This window comes from Xiphophorus hellerii, unplaced genomic scaffold (assembly GCF_003331165.1).
Source record: "Xiphophorus hellerii strain 12219 unplaced genomic scaffold, Xiphophorus_hellerii-4.1 PGA_scaffold_72__1_contigs__length_338794, whole genome shotgun sequence".
Classification (NCBI taxonomy): Eukaryota; Metazoa; Chordata; class Actinopteri; order Cyprinodontiformes; family Poeciliidae; genus Xiphophorus; species Xiphophorus hellerii.
Genome location: NW_022587647.1, coordinates 184,349 through 204,018, shown reverse-complemented (window position 1 = coordinate 204,018; position 19,670 = coordinate 184,349). Strand labels below are relative to the sequence as shown.

Sequence of the window (19,670 nt, the reverse complement as noted above, 5' to 3'; positions counted from 1 at the left end):
CCAATGTATAATTTGGGAACCCTGAATGTCCAATTGTCATTCTTCTGCTTACTAAAGACTGAACAGTCACTTCACGACAGTGTTTTCTGTGCAAGAAAGCCCAGACATGAATGATACATAGAATGACTAAATCTTATTCCATCTAGATTTGTGCAAATTACTTGGGTTATTATATGTATCTTAGCTGTGAGGGTCAATAAAAGTGTTGTCTAAGTCTAAAAAGCTTCAGACCAATATCTACAATAACGTAACATACATGCTTATTTTGCATCATAAATTTGAACGTAAAACATCTATGAAAAGAGCTTAAAATTTACAGCTGGATGACATGTTGAAAGAAGCTAACAGAATATAGTTAGCTACCTAGCTATATGACTTACATTTATTTTTATATTTTTACATTACTTTGATTAATTGCCGAGTGTCTGGCTGTTATTTATTTACTGTCCTGGAAGGACAGAGGGATTCAGGGACAAAAGTCACAACACCACAACGAAATGAACAAAAGCTGCAATAACACCTCCAGGGAAACAGTGTAATCTCATTATGTAAAACTAAGAATGTAATTATTTTGTCTATTTGAATTAAGAATACAGACAAAAAAAAAAGAATCTTTATTTTCTAACTAAATTATATTTCTCTTGATCTTCGCTCCCTGTCTTGCTCTCCCCAGGGAAAGAGCTCGCCGTCTGTTGCTGAGAAGAGAAGCACTGCAGTCACACTGCTGTCAGAAAGTAGGTCAACCTATCCCACATTTCACTGCATGCCCAAAGCAGATGGGTGACAGCGGTAATTGGCATCAGGGGCCTCGGCGTGCTGTGATGGCTCTGTCTCCTGAGATAATGCATCTCTGCAGGGGTGGCTGTGAAAAACCTGGCAAGCAGCGTCAAAGCAAAAGGGAAACAGCTCCCCGTGCTGGCCTGAACGATGTGGAGCAAAAGCACATGAGGTCAGAAAGTGTCAGGATTTTCAAAGATTTATCAGAACTTTTCTCATCGGAGACGGACGTGTGCCATTTCTATTTAAAGCTCTATTGTGCTGCTATACACAGAATTAGCCTCCATCTGCTGTGCCTGTGGCTGATGCTTTCTGTCCGGATGAAAAATATTTCGAAACACAAACTTTATTTTTTTATCCGACACAAAAATGCACAAAAAGGGACAATTTAAAACAAACATACAGTGTAATATATTTTAAATAGACCTCTTCATCCTATTAAGCAGAACCAATTAGGGAATAATTGTGTTATCTATGTAATTTGACAGCTGTCAGGGCAGATTAAGGGTCTTACTGTGTCTGATAATTGCATGTGATGTGGGTCTTGAGTCAGGGTCTTCCCTTTCTGTCAGTCATTACGCGACTGTTCCATCAACTTAAAATGAATAAAGATGGACACCTAGTGGTAGAAAAAGTAAATCAGGAAAATAATTTGCTTGTATTAAAATGTAATTAATTTAATGTAGGTAAAAAGCACCATCCCCCCCCCCCCCCAAAAGCACGAGTAATTATCTCTTTAAAAGCACTCTACAGAATCAGTTTCAGCTGAAAACCTTATAAGAATGAGGAATAATCACTAAGAGAATATTTTTTCTTTTTCATGCCTTGTAACTTCTATAACTGCACGCACAACAGATTGAACCTTTGTCTTAACTCAGAAGGAGACCCTGAGTCGTCCACCTCTGTTTTTCACTCTGTCTTGATACTTCAAGACAAATCTAACTTTTTCTTTCAATTTACATTTTTGTGTGTGCTTCTAAATACAAATTTGAACGCGTCTTCCCATCTGCTTTTGCAGTGAACTTGCTGTTGAAATGACTCGCTCCACTGTCAGCAAGCATAAAATAAATGCAGATAAATAATATTTACACCATCTGTCTTTCCAATCCTATTGCTTTTGCTAATTTATGTAAAAACTTATACTTAAAAGCATGATGGGTCAGACTCAAAGTATGTATATATCTTGTCATCTATCATCTAAATGTCTAGGTTATTTTATGTTGTGGGTTAATATAAGCAGTGGTGTGATTTTTCATATGTACAATGTGGCTTTCTGCCCAGGGTGGAATACAGCTGGGGGACTGCATAATGAAAAATTTTTAAATGTTATCCAACAGTTGCGTACTAAGAGTACGTAGTTTAAATGCTCTTCCAGTGAATTATGTCAAGCTGTAATTTTTTATATGAAAGTCAGTTCACTGAACACCAATGGTCTTCACAGTCGGTCCGGTAGATTAACTTTAGGATGTGGTGGAAGAAGAGGTTTGCATCATGGTTGTTGAAGCCACAACTTCACCAGCAGCTGTACGAAGCGATGTTGTCAATGTGGATCAAAATCTCAAAGCAATGTTCTAATATCTTCTTAAACCAACGCAAGTTAGATTTAAGGCAGTTCAAAGAGCCAAAACTAGGTCTGCTCTGGTACGATAACTGGAAATGAGTCTAATTGGTTGGCTGGTAAGTCTTTTTGCATTAGGCTACTCCTTTATTTCCAAGTGATATCACTGTTTTAATGGGATGAAATATCTAAATAAAGTACAGTGTACTTTATTTCAAATAAGTGAAATATTGAAACCTTTCTAAAGCCCTTCTCTATTTTAAAAGTTCAAACATCAAACATACCAATAAATTTCCCTATGAAAACAACCATAGTGTATACCACAGAACATCCATTGTCTTCCATTTCTCTTCTCTTAGGGATACAATCAGCATTAAAATAAATGTCACTCCAGTATTGGCTGCTTTGCAAACACCAGCCAATAAATAGGTTCTAAGAGTCATTTTCAAGCCCTCTGAGGCTTTCAGATTGCTTAAATATTTTATTCGCTTTGGTCTAACAAGTTTTCAAATTTTATATGCTTTAATAAATTAGTCACCTCCTTCCCAAGTGTTTAATATGACAGCATTTTGCCCTCTTATAAATACTTGCCAGAGTGATGCTTTACTAAATTTGATGTAAAGTAAGTATGTAAAACATTCTTTTAGCTGTACATAAACTAAAACTACAACACTAAAGCCTTTTTCTCTTTAATAAGACTAATACCAAACCTTTCTGAGCAAACATACATAATACAGTTCTCTCACTGATAAAGCAGCAGCCTTGTGTTTTTTTTTCTCATAAGGCACATTTACCAAAAATAAAACTCTCTATTACAAGAAAATGCACATATCATACACTTTTCTTTTTTCTTGTGACAGTTTAAACATTGTACCTCGCTTAGTGAAAAAACCGTTTCCAAAGTCTTTTTTATTTCAGATTTATTGTAGAGCTTTAGTGCACTGAAGGTATATGGTCACACAGGCGCCTTAAGGCTGATAAAACGGCAGAACCCGGGCAATGTTCTGCCGACAGATGGGGCACGTTCTTTGTGGGAGGGCCTGGTAGCAGGCGAAGCAGCAGCATACGTGTGCACAGTCCAACAGGATGCAGTCCCTTGGTTCACTGAGACAGATCACACAGACATTCCCCCATTTTGATTGTTGTCTTCCTCTTCAGAACCTTCTGCATTTGCTCTTTCGGCACGCAGTCTTGCGGCTTCAGCTTGCTGACGGGCAAACTCCCTGCATGCTGCGTCCCGCTCCCAGCGATCCTTAAAGGTGCGGTAGAATCGTAGGCCGGCCCAGAAGAGCACTGCTGTCCCGGCCAAAGCCGAGACAACAACTAGCACCTTCCAAAAACAGCTATGTTGCAAGTTTCATTTCGAGGTTTTCAAAGTCTGTCAAGCTCAAGAAATATGGAGAATTATCAGAGGGCGGACGAAGAGTCACGGTGGCCGTCTGTGTCTAGGGTCAACTCGCCGATGCCAGTAAGAGTCGTACCCACCTATAAGAGAGTTTGATTATCATCAGAAATATCTGCTATTGTAAGAAGCATCAAAACTATGAAACAATCTAAGTAAGACTTGTTTAGATTAATCTACAAACCGACCTTAAGCATTTCTTCAATCTCCAGGACTCCTTTAGGCTTTTCTCCACTGAAGTAAAACTCCTACAAGCTCTCCAAACTAAGAGTGGGCTGGTGAAATTTCTCATTGATGACCTCTGTGTATATTCCATCTGCTTGCAGAGGAGACTGAACTTTGACTGCAGCCTTGTCTAATCCAAACAAAGCAAAAGGCACCATATTCACTCTTTGGTGTAAGATGCGTTCTGAGTCCATTCCTGTAGAAAGCAGAGCCAAAGATAAGGAACATGGTTCTGCTTAGCAAAATAAAATGTAAAGTTTTAAAACTATGTGTGATGATATCATGCACTTTAGGTATTATGAGTTTACAAATGTAAGGTCATAATTAAACAAAGTTTTGCATAATGTGAGAGTGAAAAAATTATTATACAGTTTTCAATAAAAAAATCTGGTGTACATTGGTAAAATCAAATGCCATCAAAGGTCACCTAATTAGAAAATAGACTTCAACTGTCCTTTATATATGAGATAATTCAGTTTCATTCAGTTTTAACTTTTCCTCAACATCACAAAAACAATGTTTTCTCTTTGGCAGTGTTGGTTAGTAAATAACATCTTTCTGCCATTTTGTAGCTGGAAGAAAACGCTATCAGGGAAATTTTCATGTTCAAGCTAAAGCTCTGTTCAGTGAGTGCGATACTTTTTACAAGCTCATTACAGAATAATTCTAGATTATTGTGATATTTTTCCATTATCAAGCTGCCCCTATTATATAGTGCACAGAGAAAGTATCCAGTATCCAATAGGAGGAACATCTGTAAGCATTTAAATGGCAAACATGCTATCTCAAAACATATGAAACAATAGTTTGAAACTTGATATAACACCAAACATTTTCATATGTGTTTATATCAGACTCTCACCATGTGCGGGAAATGCTGCTCCATATTAGCCTGTGCTCTTTAATTGTAATTTTGCAACACACCAGAAATGTCTTTGTTGAAATGGCTTGTTTAGAGGCTCATCCACTGGTTTTACCGTACCTACATGTGGACACATACATCCAAGAGCAGGAAATATGAGCCATAAATGTCTTTTCACTGCACTAAAACAATGCATTCAGTTCACGTCTGTATCAAAACAGTGAAGTTCTGATTACCTTCAACCACAGCATACTGTAAGCAGCCTCCAGGAGTAACTTTCAAAAGGTCTTTGAGTTTTCCATCTATACTAATGTGTGGAGCATTCTGGAAAGAAAATAAATTGGTAAAATATGCACTACATGGTACATTCACAGATTTGCATGTAGTACAGTTAAATAATTAACTGGTGTAACTTTCCCAAACATTGTAGTTTCAGTGAATTTCCACAAAAGTATAGAAAAGTATTTTTTTTTATCTTATCTTTTTTTACCAATAGTTATTGTAGTATTACCAGCTGTTATGCTTAACATACTTCAACATGAAGATTATATTTTATTTCAAACTAGTCAATCTTGCATGTGATGAGGAGCTGACAATAGATGCTGCAGCTTCAGAAAACCTGGATCACTTCCAAGCAACAACTCAAATGTTCAAACACTTCTTAAGCACAAAAGCAGTCAGACATTAGATGAACACATTTCCAGGATAAGTATATTTATATATATAAAAAAAAAAAACTTACTTCAAGTTTCTTAACTGTTAATCTACTTCTTTTGTATAGATAGTAAAAGACTCCAGAGGCTCAAGCTGGCACCAAGGCACACTGCCTCTGTAAAGGTCAGAGGAAACCCTTCCATTCTCTCTGGGCGTCCTACCACAGCCCTGAAACCAGAAAAGAAACCAGATATAATATGTGAGAACGGCTAGCAAGACTTACAGTGACATTGTTGATATGTTTCACAAATAGTACAGCCATTTTTAGAAAAGGACACATATTTTGTATCTGTGTTTTTCGGACGTGTATTTGTTTTCCCATTTACTTTTTCCATTCACTATAACAGAATAGAATCTGCGGGTGTGTTGTGGGTCACATGCTGTTAGATTTATATTATTTTAGAGCCTAGAAATGGGCTGGTTGCTATAATCAAATTACTGTTTTAACGCTGCAACGATTTCACAACATATTGTTTCTATGATGCTACCCTTCACCACGAGTTGTTGCGCCCTACTGGTCCACTGGTTGAAAGAAAGTTCAAATAATTTTCTCTTGCTTACATGTATGGGTGCACAAATTGTTGTTCAAAGATTGGAGATCTGCCAATACTTACAGGAGAAACCAATCTTATCCAAAAATTATTCACTGTCCTCTTTTGCTCTGCCATGAGAGAGAGCTGACTGATGTACTCAAACGCATGATTGACAATAGTCAACCAATTCTTGTGAACTTAGTGACATTGTGGCAATATTTAGTAACTTTCAGACAAAAAACAACAAAATGGTGTTGGCTATAATTGGAATTGCCAGGCATTTAAAAGATGTCCATCCCCCCGCCCAACACTCGATTACAAAAAATATAATTTTAGTTGTTTTTAATTTAAGCCCCTTACAAAAAGAAACTTTCGGTCACATTCTTAACATTTCTTTTCAATGCTTGTTTAAATACAATGACACCATGAAACTGTGCTATTTTCTTCAAGGTTGTGCTGTGAGGATTTGTTGCCACCCCAATTCTAAAACAAAAAAAAAGATAATAAAAGTGTAGTATTCTTTTACCATAACTGCATCAATATAATTAAGTGTGATTGTGTTAATCAGGGGTTTTCAATCCATGTTACATCAGTGCAGTTAATGAGAAAAACAGCAAGTGGACATTGGAGTCACTGCAAGAATTTAAAAAAATACTCATGTAGAACAAAGCAACGTAATTTGTTTACATTTGAGAAAATAAAAAAAAGATAACCACAGACATTTCCTGCTGGTTTTCTAAATTGCCGTAGGAACTTCCTCACAGTGAGGAAGTGGGAACCGCTTCAAAGCAGAAGCTGTGCTGGGATTTTGCAGAACAAATTGCCAGTGAACTCCACACCTGTTATTAGTGCTTCAGACTCGAAGTTAGTTCTGAGATTCAGTAAAACTGTCTGCCTAAAACCTCGAGAACTGGTTTGCAGTATATTTTGTAATTGTTTTGTCTCGACTGCCTGTCTGTTCCCCATGCTTTATCATCCGCATTTATTGACTTTAAATCCCACTACATTGCTTTGCTAGTTAGCTAGCATGCTAACACTGCCAGGAACTAACATTGACCTTTGCAATTAATGACTCTAAAGTAACGTAAAGCACCAATATGACTCATAACATTTACATAATCCAAGCACATGTTTATAAATAACCTAGCACATAAGTTACAGTAGACTTTTTGTTACCTTAAGGACAAAATTAAAGTTGTCAAGCTAACACTTCTGTGTCACGTCACGTAGACAACGGCGTCGTCACGTGACAGATGTTGGCGCACGGCATCTCTTCCACGTCGCCTCTAAGCGCCGACATGGCAGGAGGTGTGCGGAGAAAAAGCCCCAGCTCTCCGTCCCCTCTGTGGGGAAAACTCCACACTCTTTGGCAGGACAAGCACTTGATCCTGTTCAAGACGGAACATACGTTACTGGTGGTTTCAGTGCTGTGGATCCTGGAAATTGGAATAAACCTGTGGGTCATACAGAAAGTGGCATGTAAGTTGCCGCTGCTAGTTAGCATGCTCCGGTGTGATGTCGTGTTCCTGAAGGCGTCCGGATGCTAAATGGCTAGCATTAGCAAAGCATTAACTGAACTCTTAACACCTGTCACTGGATTACACACTCTGTCTGTCTGTCTTAGTGTCAAACGGAAATGTCTGTTTTAAGTAACATTTTATGATAATTTTAGCATACTATTAGTTTTGCTGTATATATGGTGTGTAAGTTGTTTGAATTTTGCAGTGTGCATTCATAGCATGGATTCTTAAGCGTATTTGTGATGACAATCTGATTATCTAAATAGTTGTAAAAATGAAATATTTGCACGAAATACAATGGAAACATTCGCAGTGTGTGATATCCTGAGCTTTTGGTTGTGCAAAAGTTGTAAAATCAGGTTTTGAATTTGCAACGTTTTTGGAAACAATCTAGTTGTTTGGAGAGTTTTATTTTAAATAAACCTTTATTTATTTAAAAACCATTTTAAAATGTAAAAATTAATTATACTTTTTTACCCCCAAATCACAAAGTGTTGCTTAATTTCAACATAAAAAGTGGCTGTGATGAGACCAGAGTAGCTGTTGCTGGAAAAGCAATGGCAAAAGAGATGAGATTCACTGTTCTACATAATATTGTAACTGTATTGTATATCAGAAGGGTTAATTGTTGCTGTTCTAAATCCCTACATTAATGCCATGATACCATGAAATCAGAGCTGCATCACCAGAAATACATAAAATTGCTATTTCTTATAGTGACTACTATTATTTTGATTAGGATTCATTCACATTTTCCTGACTCCTTCACATTATGTCCTCGAACCTTTGTGAGATTTAGCATTTTGGCCTTAGGTGATGGGTAACCAATTGTACTTAAAGTCCCTCCAAATAGGTACATATATATTTGTGAATGCATGGAACTTGATAAATACCAGGATGCTATGTCTCGCATTAAGGTAGTCCATTTTGATAAAGATATTTGGCACAGTTGCATTACAATAACTGTTGGATTTGTTGTGCAGCCCATTCCAGTCATAAAAGCACAAAATGGTTGCTAAATGTCAATAAAGGTTAATATTATTATTATTATCTGTAAATTGCCATTCCTAAAGTGAAAGAAAAATGTTATTTAGTAATACTAATAGTTTTATATAATAATAAATGAATATGACACGTTGTGCAGACACAGAGATCGACTGGAAGGCGTACATGGATGAGGTGGAGGGGGTCATCAACGGTACCTATGACTACACCCAGCTTAAAGGAGACACCGGCCCTTTGGTGTGAGTTTTACACAGACGATTTTGCGCTGTAGCCTTCTCTGATCCTTTCAGTTCAGAACATGTTGATAAATCGATCCTCCTGTTACTCTAGGTACCCTGCTGGTTTTGTCTACATCTTCACGGCTCTGTACTACATTACCAACCATGGGATGAACATCCGCCTCGGCCAGTACATTTTTGCAGTGTTCTATCTTGTTACGCTGCTGCTTGTCTTCAGAATATACAACCGCACCAAGAAGGTCTGTCGGGTTTCTAGCAAAAACTCTGGTTACGCCTTGAAACTCTAGTCTGTCATCTGGAGTTTAATAGTAAAGCAAATAAGTATTTTTTTCATCTTCTGACATTTTTTTTCTAGGTTCCGCCATATGTGTTCTTCTTTGTGTGCTGCGCCTCATATCGGATCCATTCCATCTTTGTGCTGCGTCTCTTTAATGATCCAGTGGCCATGATGCTGCTGTTTGCAGCCACTAATCTCTTTCTGGATGGATACTGGACTCTGGGCTGTGGCGTGTACAGGCAAGTGTGAACTATTACTTATTTTAAGACTTCACCGTTAAAAGTATTCAAATGTATCATACTCCTTTATAAAGTGAGGTGATGAAATTACAGCTTAATCTTTCCCTCTTTCTGACAGTTTAGCAGTGTCTGTGAAAATGAACGTGCTTCTTTTTGCCCCTGGATTACTTTTTTGCCTTTTGTGGGAATTTGGCCTCATCAGAACAATCCCTAAACTTTCTGTGTGTGCAGCCATACAGGTAAGCACTCCTTTTAATTTAAAACATGAAACACAGACTTTCTAGTGTCTATATATTTCAGGAACAATAATCCCAAATTTTTCTTTGCTTACTGTAGCTTCTCCTGGGTTTGCCTTTCCTATTGAACAATCCTGTTGGCTATTTGAGCCGCGCCTTTGATCTGGGCCGTCAGTTCATGTTCAAGTGGACGGTGAACTGGCGCTTCCTGCCAGAGTGGTTCTTCTTGAATCGCTACTTCCACTTGGTCCTGCTGGCAGCTCACCTCCTCACTCTGCTGCTCTTCGCTCTCCGCCGCTGGAAGAGGTGAGACACACCTGGGATGTGCTGTAATTCCAGAGATAAGATAAACCAGGAGAGACGATTTGATTGAACAGATTTTGTTTTAGGGTTTTGTTTGCCTGTAAACCAATAAACTTTCATAATATGAGTCTATGAATCCCACAGAAAAACAGCAGAAGATCTGCAGAAACTGAGATTCAGGGTTCATTCATACGGATACAGCTTCATGTTTGTGTCACAATGTTAGAATAGAGGTCATTTTAATGTTATTTACATTTCTAACATGTTCATCAGTCTGTGTTTGGATCTTTGAGGCATAATGCAGTATCACTGAATTTTGATGCTGCTTAAATATTTAAATGATCTGAATGGTAGTCCAATGTTTAGTTCACTTTCAAGTACTGTTTTTTTTAGAAAGCAAACTGTTATATAAATATTTTTTTAGAATATTTTCTTGCAATTTCTGTTTTCTCAGACCAGGAGAAAACATAGTTGAGCTTCTTAAAGAACCAAGCAAGAGGAAAATCCCTGCTCAAAGCATCACTGTGGATCATATCCTTACATTTAAATCTTTTTTACATTTTTATTTTAATGAGAAATACCCATGCTTGTGTTTCTTGTGAACCTAAAAGTTGTGGTTAAATTTTTAATATTTTTTCGTTAGCCTCTATAGCTTAGCAAATTATTCAAAGCCCAGCATTACTTTTACTAATCCTTTATTTTCACAGCTCTTAAATAAAGCGATTACTAACAATTTAGTCAGTTCAAACTACTATACTTGAAATTAATTTTTTACTTTAAAAGACCTGAAATTAATAATCATTTCCTTTGTAGTTTAAGTCCTTAACAGCGAGCCACAGATAGTGCTGATACTCTTTACATCTAACTTCATCGGCATGTGCTTCAGCCGTTCATTGCACTACCAGTTCTACGTGTGGTACTTCCACACGCTGCCTTACTTGCTGTGGAGTGGCGGTGTCAAGAAGTTGGCCCACCTGCTGAGGTAAGGCCAAGTCTTGAAATTAGAGCTTTTACTTTGACACTGAAGTCCAAATTTGTGGTGGAGTTGTATGAGGATAATGATGAGTTTCATTCTGGTGTGCAGAGTTCTGATTCTTGGACTGATTGAGCTTTCATGGAACACCTATCCCTCGACTAAGAGCAGCTCTGCAGCCCTCCATGTCTGTCACCTCATCATCCTCCTCTGTCTGTGGCTGGCTCCACCCCTGACGGAAAAGAAAGAACACACGACTGATAAGGGGAACAAGCGTCACTGAACCTGACGGGACAGGACGTTTGATCGGATGCTGAGTAACCTCCGTCATCCTCCTCTCTATCATCGGCACAGGGCCTGCAGAGGGAAGTCACTGTGAAAGACTGTTGCTAGGTGGATACAAGTTGCCATTTGTTGCTTCTTGTCTTTGTTTCCTGCTTTGTCGTTCAAGCTCAGCTGCTGCTGTACCCGGCTAGTGCACACTGCTGTGGCTTGCAGTCAAAGACATGAAAACGGAAAGGATGAATTCTCAGGAGTCTTTTTGTTGTTACACAATTGGAAGTTTTCAAGTGCTGTGGGAAAATCATGTATGCTTAGAAATAATTTGTTCATGCACAGAATGTGATGGATTAAAGATAAGATCTAAAGAGCTAACCGTAGATTCAGAAGTGTTAAATCGACTACATATCAACATGAATCTGATATTTGGTGAAAGCCTGCATTGTTTTTTTTTTGTTTGTTTTTTATGCAATACTGCAAATAAACCTTAAACAGTAATGATTACCAGTGTGTATTCATAATTATCACATTACATTTGCATTATTCAGGATACAAAACTATGAATGTTTTGTCTCAGGTCAATTTTATTTTAAAAAGGAAATTGCTGATCATTTAGCTTCTTGGCGTTTATGACTTTTTCATTTTGTACCCATCTTTTTGGTGAAGCAAGAAGACAGGACTGTGGTCCTCATCAGTCAACTCATCTTTTTGGTGAACTAAAGCATTCACAAACGTCTTGCACACTTGGTTTTGTAGTAACTGCAAGAATTAATATAAGCCATACTTAAAGTCCTTTCTTGTACTAATAGCCTACTATACATTATTTTATTTAATTTTATATTTAGTCATTTAATTTACTTACAGAATCACATTGTTAAATTTATATTGCTTATGGTTCTATTTGTATTTAGTAATATTTAGACCTTGGATGGTGTAGCTTGTCAGCAAATAAGAGAGTTCTGATTGGGATCAATAAATTCTATTCTATTATACTATGTTCTAAAGAAATAGGGTTATATGACTCAAATATGCAATATCTACCAGTGGGAGGTCACTGAGTGGTTTGATTAGGAGTTCTAATGTATCACATTTTGTAATAGTCGCTCAAAATCAATGGACATGAGAGATATTCAGACTTATACAAACTTAAAACTTAAATAAAAAATGTTTACTTAAGATTTCAGGATTTTAATACAGGGTTCCTGTTCAGTCTTAAAAAGTATGACGCTTGCCCAGATTTTCCAGAAAAATAAATATACATCCTTTGTCTGTCCTGTCATCCACAAAGGACCCCTGGGGTCCTGGTCTGGTTCCAGCGTTCATTGGATGAGAGGAGGGGTTCTTCCTGGACAGGTCTGCAGGCATCTATTCTGCTCACACTCATACATAAGGACAAATAGTATACCAAGTACCCCAGTAGTAATATTTTTGGTCTGTGGGAGAAAGCTGGAGCACTATTTTGTAGATGTGAACTGACTGAATCCAGACAAATAAAACAGATTAAAACTTTTATTCCTTTTGTACACAGTACAGCAAATGCTTAGTTTCCATTATGTTGTTTTATTATGTTGATTGTGTGAGCTAAACTTTCATCAGTTTATCTAATAGCCAACATGACAATCATTGACTGATTCTTTGTTTGGCATAGTGTACATAACATAGACTTTAAGCTACAGTCTAAACTACGAAAAGCTTATTCAGATGGTCAAGGCATTCCTGTGTTTGCATAAAGCAAATTTATAATAAAAGGTCACTTTTGTAAATTGGGGTGGATTTGGCACTGATTTACAGTATCAACTAATAAAGTACAGCTTTTGTTATCCAGTCGTGAAAAACGTAAGACACCCTACAATAGCCTATGTCTCTTTCTATTGAGCTTGGACATTTGGATATTTCATATCAGGTAATTCAAGTAATATACATAAGATAAAACTAAAAAGAGAAAAGATATACATTTTATACAAAATGAAAAAAAATGCTATTTCTGATTAGGAATGAATTAGGACTGTCTCACATTTATTACTTTTTATCAAGTGCAAATGACTGGAACATTGTTAGCCAACATTTTCAAGGCGATTTGCCCAGTTTAAACCTCAGTCATTTATATCTGGTGTGATCTTGTCTGTTGAAGTGAGAGTGAACACAAATTTGAGACTGCACAAGTTTTACTCAACTAAAGACGAAGCAGAACCGGTCCTTCCATAATGACAGTGCTCCCCAAATTAACAGTGAATTCACCAAAGACCATTAAGAAATGGAAAGTCAAAGCCCAGATCAGATTTTTGTGAGACATTGTGGAGTGACTTAAAACCCCTCAAACATCTCTCAGCTGAATGTGAGGAGTGGGACAAACTTTCCTCAGAGCAATGTCAGAGACTGGCAGGTGGATACAAGCAGTAACTGAAGTCATTTCAGTCAAAGGGGCAAAAACTAGCTTCTAGTGGGTGGAGTGTTCTAACTTTTTGCTCATTTATTTCCTTTCTTTAATAAGGAAAACAATTTTCATTTTTGTTTACTTATAAACAAATTTTACAAACAAACACATTTTTATCAAAAATTCTTGCTAATTACAAATCAACCAAAATATTTAAAAAATAGTTGGGGTGTCCTAATTTTTCCACATGACTGTGGATCTGTTTTTGTACCTCTGAACTGACTGTCTCACATATTATTGGGGTTATAACACAGCATGTTGAACTTGATGTTTTCATCCCAGTGGCGCAGCAGCAGAAACAGCTGTCTGGCTGCTCCTCTTAGCCCTGCAAGGTCCACTCCCTCTGGCAGTTTCTGACAGCGCAACCAGAAATCTGCTTTTGCTGCCACCAGCTCCCACTCCATGAAGTAGCCAGCACACCGGTGCTCCAGCCACGCCAGAGCTACAGCGGTGGCCCAGGTGGAACCTTCTAGATCTTCCTGAGCCAACTGGCTGCTACCCAGGAGGTCTGCTAGCTCTGCTGAAGTCCCCTCGTATATATCAGTCTCTGAACCACGGCCGCTGTCTGCTTGTCCAAGGCTTTGACTGTGAGAGGGACCAGTAGACAGCTCCAAGGATCCCTCCTCAGAGCTCGGGAGATCAGGGGGAGAGGTGACAGGGTCTCGGTCCGACAAATGTTTTCGCAGAAGCCTCGACTCCAAAATCAAAGGGTTGTCCACTGGAGTGTGGTGGAAGGGAGGAGCACCCGGTTTGGCCAGAGAGCACGAGGAAGGAGAAAAGGTGACATGGTGAATCGTGGGAGCACCTGGGGGCTTGGCAGAGGTGGACAAAGAGGGAGCGCTGGGAGAAGTGCAGCGAAAAGCTGGGCTGAGGCTACGTCGGTGAAGGCTGTAAGGTGATGCTCTCTTAAGGCGGTCCAGGGGGATTTGGACACACTCTGAGTACATCACCGTCAGGAGAAAAGCCCCTGATGCAAGTTGTAAATGCACCTAAGAAAAGGACCATAAATTAGTGTTAAAACCAATGAAAAAGACATACTGTTAAGAATATGCACTCAATACGTGGCTTGGGATCCTTTTCATTTTGACATAAAAGACGCAAAGGTTGCTTTAACAGCAACCCTGAGACGAGAAGGCCCAGCAGAGACTGTACTTTCAAGGGCAACTCAAGGAGCACAACCTCCCAGAGGAGCAGCTGGTCATTGTTTACACTGGCCTTGTTCAATCTGTTGTGTGCACATCCATCACTATGAGGTTTAGCTCTCACCCACAAATCAGGACAGGTTCAAACTGCAACAAACGATTAGGTCGGCACGGGGGCGCCGTATAGGGGGGAAAGGTTATGACAATTTTAAGGGCCCCTGACCAACAGGGGGCCTCCACAATTTATTTATTTATTCTTTGTTCATAGAAATAAAAAAAAAAATTGGGGCCCTGTCAATTACAAAATTTATCATATTGTATTTTCGAAGATTGTTTTTAGAAGTAAAAATGTAATGTTCCCACTGCCAGACCAAAAAACACACATCTATATTTGCCCTGAACCCCCTGGATCTGCATGAAATGATTCGTTCCTGCTTGGAGCGCTTGTTGGTGAAGGTGTTCAGCAGCAGTCAGTAGGAAACAAGAACGAATTTGGCTGTTACTATACTGCTAAGAAAAATAATAAAGTTAGGTTTTCAAAAAAAAAAAAGAGAGAGAAAAAGGCAAGAGTGTCACTTTATAACCCGTTTTTTCTCCAAGAGAGGTGGGTAGACTGTGTGAGATTATCAACCATTTAGCATAGTTAGCTTAGCTACAGACTACTGTTTGCCTCCATTTCACTAGCATCTAATAAATTAAGGAAAAAAATTACCAAGATATTCATATATTTAACTTGTCCCTCAAAAGACTCAAAAATTGTAACAGCAGCTGCATGTGGGGGCCCAATTTAAATTTTGTCAGGGAGCCCAAGATTCCTGGCAGCGCCCCTGGGTCTGCAGAGAGAATAATCTGAACTGATCTTCCCTCCATCTAGGGCTTGTAAAAAATAAAGTAGCAAATACATCTGCAGTCCCCCCACACCCTAGACACAAACTAGTTAGACTTTAACCTTCAGTCAAATTCCTTATTTGTGTGGACAAACTTGACAAAGCCGGTATTGATAATGATTTGCACCCTTACTTCCTGTGTTTTCCATCTTCCTCTTGACAATCGTTCACCGATTCTTTACAGGGTTCAGGTCAGGCACGTTTGATGACCAGTCAAGTACAGGTCAGGTCAATAGCTACAATCAATAGCTCCTCAATGGACCCAAACTGATCTAACATTTCCTGATAGAGAAGATGATTGCACTGACTGGACTCAACAAAGCAAAGAAGATAAACACCAGTAGACGACATGGTTCTGAAAATCCTCACTTAATGTAAGTAACATCACACTGGACCTCACAATGCTTGACTTCCCAATGGAAATGCAATGTTTATTTTCATGGAAATAGAAATGTACACCACTGAGTATCAGTCTCTGGCTCAGCATGTATGTAGTATCTAATAGCATAGATCAGGGGTGTCAAACTCCAGTCCTCCAGGGCAACTGTCCTGCAGTTTTTAGATGTGCCACAGGTACAAAACACTGGAATGAAATGGCTTAATTACCTCCTTCTTGTGTAGATCAGTTCTCTAGAGCCTTGCTAATGACCTAATTATTCTATTCAGATGTGGTGAAGCAGAGGCACATCTAAAAGTTGCAGGGCAGTGGCCCTTGAGGACTGGAGTTTGACACCCCTGGTATGGAACAATGTGAATGTAATGCCATTAATACATTATCAATTACACCATGTTTAAAAATAAAAACAAAATATTGTGGCTTGTGCTGAATGTGGTTCCACCTCACCAGGGGCTGGTAGTCTGGAGTTTCACTCTCTGGCTGTTTGTCGGTCTCTGCTGATAGACAGTGAGATTTGAGGGGAACCTGTTTTCCGGATGAAATAGAGGACCTGAGTCGACCCAGCTGGAACCTGCAAAACCCAAAAAATTTACTTTGAAAATAATGCAAGTACAAACGAGACTTGAACAGCAAATGATTAATGATACCAAAATATTTGTGCCTAGAATGTTAGTTGTGCTGGAGTCTATTTAGGGCCTACATTTATGAGTCCTCTATCACCCATCTCACACTGAATTTTACATATTGTTTCACAGAGATTACAATATAAACTTTACCTGGTACTAAAGAAGCTCTCCATTGACTTGCTCTCTATAGAGCGCTGTGAACGATTGCACGACATCCCTGTTGTTACAGTAGCCATGGAACAGAATCCACCTGCGTCTGAGATAGGATCGTTGAAGGAAAACATTAAACAAGAATGTTTCAAACATGGTGTGAATATTAGATATATTCTAAAATATATAGTTGTGATGGAATTTTACTTTAAAAATAATTCATACTGTATTTTCTGTGGGTTTTTTTGAGCATGCAGGATAATATTACACTAAAATGAGTTTGCCTCATTAGCGTTGAGGTAGAATTAAAAAGGACAGATACAACTGTAGTGCTGAATGGAAATAAAGACCTTTAAAAATGTATGTATTTTGGATTTTCCTAGACTGAAGGTTTTGTGAAGTAAGAGAAGTGTCCCTTGAGTGTCGTCATTGTTGTCTATATTCACTAATATTCCAAGATGTAAGCTTACAGAAGTGACACCTCTATTTGAAAGAAACTCAAAGACTGATGTAAAGTTTGGTTAAAAGAAGTAGGTGCTGGTATCTTTTTGGTGTGGTCTACCTGTAAAGTTCCAGGTGTCTTCAGCCTCTTCACTTTCGCCGCTGATCCGCCGTCTTCCCAGACCGGCAGAATAAACCCCCTGCCTGCGACCTCCAGGCTGAGAAGTTTGCCTGTTCCCCATATGAATTCCTACATGAACAGGAAAATACAGCAAAAGCATAACCAGCAATCTGCCGTCTGAATTATAGCACGATCCTCGTCTTTTTACAGTTAATCACCCTATAACATGTCTATTTAGTAAGTCTGCCCATAAATGCTAATTCAGAAAGAAACAGGTTGTTTCTCCCTTGTGCTCTCACCCGTGTGCACATATTTTTACCATATCTGTTCAATTCCACTGAACACTAAAATGTTCAGTGAAATTTAATTTGATAGACCAATGCAAGATGGCTCATAATTTTGAAGTGAACAGGGATAGAAAGCCAACAATGTGTAGAAGAACCCTCTACAATTTCATCTGCAGGCCTTTTTGGGTTTGTTTCTTCAAGCGTTGCACATTTGGTCCAAACAACACTGTCAAAAAGTGAAACCATGAAGCTTTTCATAGCCAGTGTAACTTCATAACATACCTGTGTTTCGGACGTCTGTGCTCTCAGTCAAGCCTTTGCTTGTGCTGCCATTGGTAATGGTGAAGGCTGTGTACATGCATATGATGTTACAGTGCTTGCTTGTCTGAATAGCCTTCATGCGATACCGTTTACCTGACCCTGAATGGAAATAAATGTAAGTGACAACACATTTATTTCTGTTGCCACGGAAATAAATATGACATTGATAGTGTGTGTAACGATCATCACCATGTCCAGTTTCACTCTCTTTTTCTGCCAGCTTTTCAAAGTCCCTTATTACTGAGCGAGCCGTCAGGTGGTGAATGATCTCCTCCCATGGCTTTCCTACATCGTCCCACCAATTCTACATTCATTGACTCCAGTGGTGTCCTGGTCTTCCGGTGGCCAGAGATGTCCCATGTCCACAGTAACCTCCCAGGACACAGGTTTGCCACTCAGCAGACCATGAATGATGGAGCGACACTGACCTGAGGGAGGATCTTCAGGCTGAGCAGCAGTAAATAGATACTCTGGGTCAGTGAGGCTGTCCCAGTCCAGGGGCGAAGCAGGAAACAGGAGTCCGTCTGGAGGATCCAAAAGAGAAAAGGGTTGTTCAACACTGGTTGTGTGTATATTTTGCTACAATATGGACAATTGTACTTCACACAATAGATGGCATCATGAGGAAATGTGTGTAAATATGAAAGAAACAGCTCGAGATATCAGTCAGGACCATGAACCTTGGGTGTAAATGGGTCTGTCAAATGGACAATCAACCAAAATATACTGCCCAAGTTAGTAAAAGGTGACTTAAGGTCAATATATTCATTGTTTTGGAGTGATCACTGAAAAGATCTGACATGATTTAATGTTGTATATTCAGACAAAAAAACACGACTTTTTAAAAGTTGTGTATTGATATCTGGTTTAAACTCTATGTGATGAAACTGAATTAGGAAAAGTATCTTTTGCACTCTTTCTTACTGGAGTCAGACAGGCTTCTGTGGGAAACTGTCCCTCTTGATGAAGGCCTTGTTTCTCCCTCACTTTCATCCAATCGTCCTCCAAGAGTCTGGTCAAAGGAGACCCTCTCAAGAGCTCTCCGGAGGCGATGCATTTCCAGTTCACCCTGTGGTGATGAAAAACTCCTTGCTGCCATTGTAGAACGAGCTAATGCTTTCTGTTCTTCGAGACTCGTCGCCTCCATCCAGATGCCCATTCTGATGGCACAAAAACAAAAATGAAGGAAGTCCAAAATAAGTTTAAACTATCAATCTAATTTAACAATGGGTAAAACGTTTATTCTCACTTTTTTAGCAACATTGTCAGGAGTGTCCGCTGAAAGGTTTTGTTGCCATGCTGGGTCCGCCCAGCGAGATAAGGATGATGGCTCTGGAGGAGCCATCCTCTCAAGGCCTTGTGGTAAAGACCCTGTTTCCAATACTGGACCAGAGGAATGGGTATCAGAAAGAAAGCCCCCACCTGCAGAGTCAGAGCTTGAGGCATGAATGTGTATGGGGACTGTGTCTGAAGACTTCGCTCGCTGCTCAGGGAGCAGTGAGTGAGAACGTACTGCTCCTGAAGGAGTAAACTGAAGTCAAATGTAATTCATGAAAGGCTGTAATTTATTTTCTGACATCTGTTTACTTCTGACAGATTTGAAGAATACCAGATGAATAAGAGGATCACAAATGAACCTCAAATACATATTTTAAAAAGAACAAATGGTCTAATATTTGAATATTATATATAATTGCAAATTATTAAAAATAAATAAATAAA

General features: G+C 38.9%; 2 protein-coding genes, 1 long non-coding RNA gene and 1 pseudogene across 3 annotated transcripts in view; 1 reads left to right on the top strand and 3 right to left on the bottom strand.

Annotated features, from left to right (window-relative positions):
- Window positions 1-3,008: 3,008 nt before the first annotated feature.
- On the bottom strand, window positions 3,009-4,156 carry LOC116716600 (mitochondrial ubiquitin ligase activator of nfkb 1-A-like; annotated as a pseudogene).
- Window positions 4,157-4,912: 756 nt separating this feature from the next.
- LOC116716601 (uncharacterized) lies at window positions 4,913-5,624 on the bottom strand. Its single transcript, XR_004338558.1, has 3 exons — window positions 5,567-5,624; window positions 5,061-5,148; window positions 4,913-4,944 (listed from the first exon to the last, which is right to left on the bottom strand). It is a non-coding gene; the product is annotated as an uncharacterized LOC116716601 (long non-coding RNA).
- Window positions 5,625-7,333: 1,709 nt separating this feature from the next.
- LOC116716599 (dol-P-Man:Man(5)GlcNAc(2)-PP-Dol alpha-1,3-mannosyltransferase-like) lies at window positions 7,334-11,646 on the top strand. Its single transcript, XM_032557425.1, has 9 exons — window positions 7,334-7,550; window positions 8,736-8,835; window positions 8,927-9,074; window positions 9,191-9,351; window positions 9,470-9,590; window positions 9,688-9,893; window positions 10,345-10,421; window positions 10,728-10,872; window positions 10,975-11,646. Exons 1-9 carry the CDS (start codon window positions 7,370-7,372, stop codon window positions 11,144-11,146), a joined length of 1,311 nt encoding a protein of 436 aa, XP_032413316.1. The 5' UTR covers window positions 7,334-7,369; the 3' UTR covers window positions 11,147-11,646.
- A 1,491-nt stretch (window positions 11,647-13,137) lies between these two features.
- Window positions 13,138-19,670, bottom strand: part of LOC116716585 (von Willebrand factor A domain-containing protein 5B2-like) — an 8,321-nt gene continuing 1,788 nt past the window's right edge. Inside the window, 11 exon segments of the mRNA XM_032557417.1 lie at window positions 13,138-14,565; window positions 16,450-16,573; window positions 16,779-16,884; window positions 17,341-17,469; window positions 17,910-18,047; window positions 18,138-18,245; window positions 18,248-18,472; window positions 18,873-19,072; window positions 19,074-19,108; window positions 19,198-19,406; window positions 19,409-19,466. Coding sequence (XP_032413308.1) covers window positions 13,804-14,565; window positions 16,450-16,573; window positions 16,779-16,884; window positions 17,341-17,469; window positions 17,910-18,047; window positions 18,138-18,245; window positions 18,248-18,472; window positions 18,873-19,072; window positions 19,074-19,108; window positions 19,198-19,406; window positions 19,409-19,466 — 2,094 coding nt within the window. The 3' untranslated portion in view covers window positions 13,138-13,803.

Bases quoted from the DNA above. Each gene is read 5' to 3' on its own strand.
- LOC116716599 (XM_032557425.1), top strand. From the start codon at position 7,370: ATGGCAGGAGGTGTGCGGAGAAAAAGCCCCAGCTCTCCGTCCCCTCTG. The intron at 9,075-9,190 runs GTCTGTCGGGTT...TTTTTTTTCTAG, and splicing joins TATACAACCGCACCAAGAAG to GTTCCGCCATATGTGTTCTT. The intron at 9,591-9,687 runs GTAAGCACTCCT...TGCTTACTGTAG, and splicing joins CTGTGTGTGCAGCCATACAG to CTTCTCCTGGGTTTGCCTTT.